At 44.6% G+C, this 7,308-nt stretch overlaps 1 protein-coding gene across 1 annotated transcript; it reads right to left on the reverse strand.

Annotated features, from left to right (window-relative positions):
* Positions 1-91: 91 nt before the first annotated feature.
* Positions 92-6,868, reverse strand: LOC110508043 (extracellular calcium-sensing receptor). The gene is made up of 9 exons (XM_021588490.2): positions 6,599-6,868; positions 5,890-6,184; positions 5,627-5,713; positions 5,113-5,379; positions 4,546-4,752; positions 4,125-4,397; positions 3,720-3,947; positions 1,750-1,873; positions 92-1,657 (listed from the first exon to the last, which is right to left on the reverse strand). The coding sequence occupies exons 1-9, from the start codon at positions 6,850-6,852 to the stop codon at positions 744-746; spliced, it is 2,649 nt and encodes an 882-aa protein (XP_021444165.2). The 5' UTR covers positions 6,853-6,868; the 3' UTR covers positions 92-743.
* Between the last annotated feature and the right edge of the window lie 440 nt (positions 6,869-7,308).

Consider the following 7,308-nt stretch of genomic DNA (forward strand, 5'->3'; position numbering starts at 1 on the left):
TTAATTAATAATTAATTCATTAGTGAATGAGTGTGGCAGCATAATCCTTGAGAAGGAACAGGGAAGTTAAGCTGTTCCACACGATGTGATGATTAAATTGAAATTGAAATCTTTTCGATGCAGAAACCCACTCATCGGGGATAACCTATCCCATAGAATATTAAAGCCACGCACACAGACAAATTAAATACATTCAAAGCCTACTTAACAGGCCAAGGAAATAATGTTTAGTCACAGAACATCATAATTATAATCAATAAAAGGCACATGCACACATCACTAGAGTGCTAACAAAACAATAAAATCTCTTTGATTTCATTTATTGCCATCAAACTACAAACAGAAGTGAAAACAAAAAGGAGCTACTTCAAACTATTTGAGACCATCAAACTCTGTTACTATACATTTCTCCTTTCCTTTCTTTGCATGACAGAATGTGAAGCAAATCCCTAGCAGGCACAGTACCCCCACCTAGTGTTCATATTTCAGATCAGCACAGAGGACATGAAGAAGACGAGAAGAGGAATCCACTATAAACTGCTGTTATGGTATTGAGCCTATGGGAGAATCTCAATTACTTTTCCGTGATTCCTCGTGTCCTCTCTCCTCTGTCTCCTTTTCAAAACTCAATGAATGAGAAGGTTATATATCCCACCCCTCCAAACCTTCTAATCTAATTGGTTTTGAGATGAAAGCGAGGAGAGAGGATGTGAGTAATCAAGGAAAGGTAACGAAGATTCTCCCTATGTCTTGGTTGAGGCCCGGCCCATCAGAGCCTTCTTGGTGTTCCTCTCTGGCCTCAGCAGGATGATGTAACACTTTGGGCCGAACAGCGCCACCAGGATGCCAAAGCTGGAAGCTAAGATGGCGAATATCTCCACAGCGTCGGCATACTTCCCAGGAGAGCTGATGTAGGCAGGGACGAAGGATATCCAGACAGCACAGAAATTCAGCATACTGAAGGTGATGAACTTGGCCTCGTTGAAGTTGTCTGGAAGATTCCTTGCCAGGAAAGCCAAGAGGAAGCTAAGGAACGCCAAGAGGCCGATGTAGCCTAACAACGCTCCAAACCCTGCTACCGACCCCACCACACACTCATAAACAATCTTATCATTATGGTAGCGCGTGTTTTTGTGTGGAGTTGGAGAGGCTGAAACCAGCCAGGCTGTGCAGATAGCAGCCTGGAATGAGGTGAGAACCAGGACTGTTCCTCTCTGCTGCCCAGCACCAAACCACTTCAGGCTTGCCTTCCCCCCAGGCTTAGAGGTCCTGAACACAGCCAGCACCACCATTGTCTTCACCAGTATACAGGAGACACAGAGAACAAAGCTGATACCAAATGCTGCATGCCTCAGCTGACACGTCCATAGCCGGGGCCGGCCAATGAACAGCAGCGAGCACAGGAAGCAGAGTTTGAGTGACAGAAGAAGAAGGAAGCTGAGCTCAGAGTTGTTGGCCTTGACAACAGGCGTGTTCCGGTAGTGGGTGAAGATTCCGAGGACCACTGCACAGATGAGGGCTCCTAGCAACGAGGCGGTCATCAAGGAGATGCCCAGTGCTTCCTGGTAAGAGAGGAACTCAACCCTCTTAGGGATGCAGAGGTCACGCTCCGGGCTGGACCAGAAGTCCTCTGGACACCTCGAGCACTTGGCCGAGTCTGACAGAAATGCATACATAGAAAATGTGGATAACATTTTCTCCAGCCCCAAACCACACTCAAATTCTTTAAATGATATGAATTTCACTGACCTGTTGTGTTGCTGACCTCTCCCTCAGCACAGGAGATGCAGTCGAAGCAGCAGACAGGCTCCCCCTTCTTCCTGGCTACACGGGTGCCTGGGGGACAGCTCTCACTGCATACTGATCGTGGGGGCTATAAGGACGAAGTTGAGCGGGAATTTAAGCTTTATTTATCTAGGCAAGTCAGTCAAAGAACAAATTATTTTTTACAAAGACGACCAAGGAGGGAGAATCAGACTTTAATATGCCCATAATTATACACCCATAATTATACACCCATGTTTATTCACCCATGTTTAATGCTTCTTTGCCCTCCACTGGTATAATTTGACACTGTTTCTGTTGCAGTAGTGAAATATAACTACAGTTGAAGTGGGAAGTTTACATACACTTAGGTAGGAGTCATTAAAACTTGTTTTTCAACCACCCCACAAACGTCTTGTTAACAAACTATAGAATTTGGCAAGTCGGTTAGGACATCTACTTTGTGCATGACAAGTCATTTTTACAACAATTGTTTACAGACAGATTTTTTCTCTTATAATTTACAGTATCATAATTCCAGTTGGTCAGAAGTTTATATTCACTAAGTTGACTGTGCTTTTAAACAGCTTGGAATATTCCAGAAAATTATGTCATGGCTTTAGAAGCTTCTGATAGGCTAATTGACATCATTTGAGTCAATTGGATGTGTACCTGTTTATGTATTTCAAGGCCTACCTTCACACTCTGTGCCTCTTTGCTTGACATCGTGGGAAAATCAAACGAAATCAGCCAAGACCTCAGATTTTTTTTTGTAGATCTCAAAAACTCTGATTCATTGGGAGCAATTTCCAAATGCCTGAAGGTACCACCTTCATCTGTACAAACAATAGTACGCAAGTATAAACACCATGGGACCATGCAGCCGTCATCCTGCTCAGGAAGGAGACGCGTTCTGTCTCCTAGAGATGAACGCACTTTGGTGCGAAAAATCTAAATCAATCCCAGAACAACAGCAAAAAACCTTGTGAAGATGATGGAGGAAACAGGTACAAAAGTATCTATATCCACAGTAAAACGAGTCCTATATCGACATATCCTGAAAGGCCGCTCAGCAAGGAAGAAGCCACTGCTCCAAAACCACCATAAAAAAGCCAGACTACGGTTTCCAACTGCACATGGGGACAAAGCTCATACTTTTTGGAGAAATGTCCTCTGTTCTGATGAAACATTAATAAAACTGTTTGGCCATAATGACCATCGTTATGTATGGATGAAAAAGGGGGAGGCTTGCAAGCCGAAGAACACCTTCACAACCGTGAAGCACGGGTGTGGCAGCATTATGTTGTGGGGGTGCTTGCTGCAGGAGGGACAGGTGCACTTCACAAAATAGACGGCATCATGAGGTAGTAAAATTACGTGGATATATTGAACCAACATCTCAAGACAACAGTCAGGAAGTTAAAGCTTGGTCGCAAATGGGTCTTCCAAATGGACAATGACTCCAAGCTTACTTCCAAAGTTGTTGCAAAATGGCTTAAGGACAACAAAGTCAAGGTATTGGAGTGGCCATCACAAAGCCCTGACCTCAATCCTATAGAAAATTTGCGGGCAGAACTGAAAAAGCATTTGCGAGCAAGGAGGCCTACAAACCTGACTCAGTTACACCAGCTCCATCAGAAGAAATGGGGAGTGGGAGGCTACCTGAAACATTTGAACCAAGTTAAACAATTTGAAGCCAATGCTACCAAATACTAATTGAGTGTATGTAAACTTCTGACCCACTGGGAATGTGATGAATGAAATAAAAGCTGAAAAAAAATTCTCTCTACTCTTATCCTGACATTTCACATTCTTAAAATAAAGTGGTGATCCTAACTGACCTAATTCAGGGAATCAGGATTAAATGTCAGGAATTGTGAAAAACTGAGTTTAAATGTATTTGGATAAGGTGAATGTAACTTCTGACTTCAACTGTATTTAACTTTACAAATAACCTTTTTTGACTCAAAGTTCCAAAAAATTCTGTCCTCGTCCAGTGTGAGCTCTTGTCCTGCGGGGGCTGATTCGTCCATCACACCCACATTCTCCACCTGAACGCTCCCGTCCTGGAGCCACGCCCAGTTCATGATGTCATAGATGGCCAAGGCATCCCCGTTGTCATCGAAAGAAACGCGATCACCTAACCCTGTGGTGAACTTAACCCTCTCCAGGTAATGGACCAGCTGGTCAGAGGAGGGGGATGGAGGGAACAGAGGGAAGAGAGGAAAGAGGAGGAGATTATGTAGACAAAAGACAGTATGAGGTCAGCGGACCTTGACTTAGAAAACAGGAAAAGGAAGTAAACAGTTGGCAAAGTGTACGTCTGCATCTGTTTGTGTGTGATTGTGTGTGTGTCCCACCTGCCAGGGCTCCAGTCTCTCTAGACTGGCACAGCTGTGCCCACTGAAAGGTCCTCTCCCTGGCACACACTGCAGAAGGTCATGCAGGGCATGGGCCAGGGCGTACACTGCCTTATACGCGCTATACTCCGGCCTGAGCTCAGACACGTCCCCATAGTTGGTCTCCACATCCCTCAGGTCCTCCTGACCTGTACATACATCACCCCCAGCCTCCACCCAACCTGCTGGGGGCTCCAACCTGCACCCAAACACAGCCTCCCAGAACTGTCTCACCTTAACAGAACAGAGAAGGAAATGTTATAGAGATTTTTTCTTCTATATTGTAGAATTTATAGGCAAAGTAGCCCTTTAAATGTTTTAAACATAATGTATGAAGTAATTAAATAAATTATTGGAGTTAAAAGACAACAAAATACTTCACCATGTTGTTTCCAGGGTTATTGTCAGGTTGGTCGTTGGGGCGGATGCTAAGCAGGAAGTCCCTGAGGCCGGGTATCTCTCCACGACGGATGGCGATACCCAGGGTACCCCCCAGGTAGGGCATGAGACGGGGGGTGTGAAACACAGAGGAGGAGGACCAGGCTTCACTGGCAATCCACTGGAGACCCTTCACATTCTGCACCACCACCTTGTAAAACAGGTTTAATAATTTATAATCAGAACCACCCCAATGGTAATACGCTGTAACACTTTTATACAGTGTTGTTTGAGAGAGTAACATCCTACAGCTGTTATGGCTGTTATGTCTGTAGAATGCATTTGATGATAGTTTGAGGAAAATACGTGCTTACTATGACTGTGATATGTGGGTGTCCCCCCCAAGATATCTTAGGATGGATGCACTAACTGTCCAGGGACACCGATATGTAAAATATATGCACACATCACTGACTGTAAGTGTCTCTGGATTAGAGCCTCTGAAACTAAAATGTGAATGTATTGTAAGAGTTATTTTAGATCAACTGTCAAGATAAAATCATCTCTGAACCTCATCCACCAGAGGGAGCAGGTAGGCCTCGACGGAGAACACCACCACCACACGAGCAGAGGAGCTCTTGATCTCTCCCACGATCCTCTGCAGCTCAGTGGGGCGGTTGTCTTTGGGCAGGACCTGGGAATAGGCCACACAGCCCCCTGACTCGGCCAGGCTTGAGTGGAAGGACCGGGCAGCATGAACTCCGTAGTCATCATCACTGAACACCAATCCCACCCAGGTCCAACCCAACCGACGTAGGATCTGGATCATGGCTCGCACCTGAGATCACATCAACAGAGATTAGACATTACTGGTGTTATTACAGAGACTGGAGAGTATAGAGAGATCAACATAAACTACATACATTCTTTTTGTCACCTTTTATTTAACCTTATCTAGGCTTTTTTTAATTTATCCTTATATTTAACAGTAAATGCAATAACACAGTATGAAGTGTATAGTGAGTATACATGGGAGCTGACGGTTCACTGTGTAATCATGTCATTGTAGCCTTCTAGAGACAGACCTGGAAGGAATCACTGGGGATGGTTCTGAAGAAGGATGGGTATTTTCCCCGGTCGCTCAGACAGGAACACGTGGCGTAATGACTCACCTGAGGGAGAGAAATATACAATGATTAATTTGTTATTCTTCAATGAATTAATATAATAGTAATGTTTCATGCCTAGACACATGTAAGACCTAGTGTTTCTCACTCAAAGTGTGCTTTTGGAATACAAGAAGGACATTTCCAATAATGATGTCATCTTTCTATTCTTTCTGATTTACCATGGGAACCCGGAACAGCCCTAGGACACTGGAGATGGCGATGGAGTGTGTAGACCCTGGGTCTCCCACAATCCCTAGCACCGGGGGCGACCCAGAACAAGTCTCATCCAAAAAGAACTCTTTCTCTGTCCCACTGGCCAATGACATGGCAGCACGGAGCGATACGCCCAACTTCTGGCAGTTGTCGTAGAGTTGGTATCCGAGCGTGATGTTTGGCAGAAGGTCAGGGTTTCTGTTGATCTCATCTACAGCAAACGCCATAGTCTGGGCCTGCTGGAAACCAAAACTGGTAAAACTGAAAAGGAACATTCAATCAATTTGTAAATGTTTTAAATCGCTCTAGAGGTGTTGAACCCTGTGCACCTCTTAAAGGGTGTGTGAGAGAGTGCTGTCTTAAGGGATTGAGAGGAGAAAACAAGTTACTTTTTTCAAGGATAGATAATAAAATAGCTGTATCTTAAAGGTAAATTTGCTTAGAAAACAGGAATAATGATTGAAAACAATGGAATACACACAATTTATTCACAGATATTTTGAAACCAAAATGTACTATTCACCAATGTAACAAGAACCCAGTAGGTCTCCGGCACCAGGGTTGGTTAACACTGATCATAGTGAGGCTCCTTATAGTAGGGATGTCTATCTGTCCTTTTTAGGAGAGGTGCAGACACACATCCAGTCCAGTCCAGTCCAGTAGATGAATACTCACCCCTCACAGTAGAGCTGCTGGGGTTCTGATGTGAAAGATAGCTCAGGGAACACAGTGAAGTAGTGGACCTCAAACAGGCCTCCCAGAATCACATCACCCTTCTGGTACATCCCATTCAGACTGAAATGCTCCCGCAGACGACAGGACGAGGAAGTGGACGAGGCAGAGGAGTAGTTCAATAGAAGGCTCAGAGAAGAGGAGTTCAGTATCATGACTATAGATAAGTAAAGGTTAATATATTGCCTGACCCTCATAGCTGTACTCTGTCTCTCCCCCTCTCTCTCTTGCTTACTCTCTCTCCCTCTCTTTTATATTGTTAGCGGAGGTTGACACTGTAAAGCAGGGAGAGGAGTGGCAGGGGGAGGGAGTTGGGGGGGGGGGGGGGGGGTGGCAGGGGGTATGCAGGGTGGAGGGATTGCAGGGGTAGAGGAGGGTTGTTAGGGGGAGGGGGTGAGAGTAGCAGGTAGGAGCTGAAACGTGGGAGTGTCAGAGAAAGACGATATGTGAACTGTTGCCACACGAAAAGGGCAACCAGGGAAGAACAAACACCATTCTAAATACAACCCATATTCATGTTCATTTATTTTCCCTTTTGAGCTTTATCTATTAGCACATCGTTACAACACTGACATTTGAAATGTCTCTCTTCCTTTGAAACTTTTCTGAGTTCAATTTTTTATTTCACTTTTGTTTATTATCTTTTTCACTTG

This window comes from Oncorhynchus mykiss, chromosome 27 (genome assembly GCF_013265735.2).
Source record: "Oncorhynchus mykiss isolate Arlee chromosome 27, USDA_OmykA_1.1, whole genome shotgun sequence".
Lineage (NCBI taxonomy): Eukaryota > Metazoa > Chordata > Actinopteri > Salmoniformes > Salmonidae > Oncorhynchus > Oncorhynchus mykiss.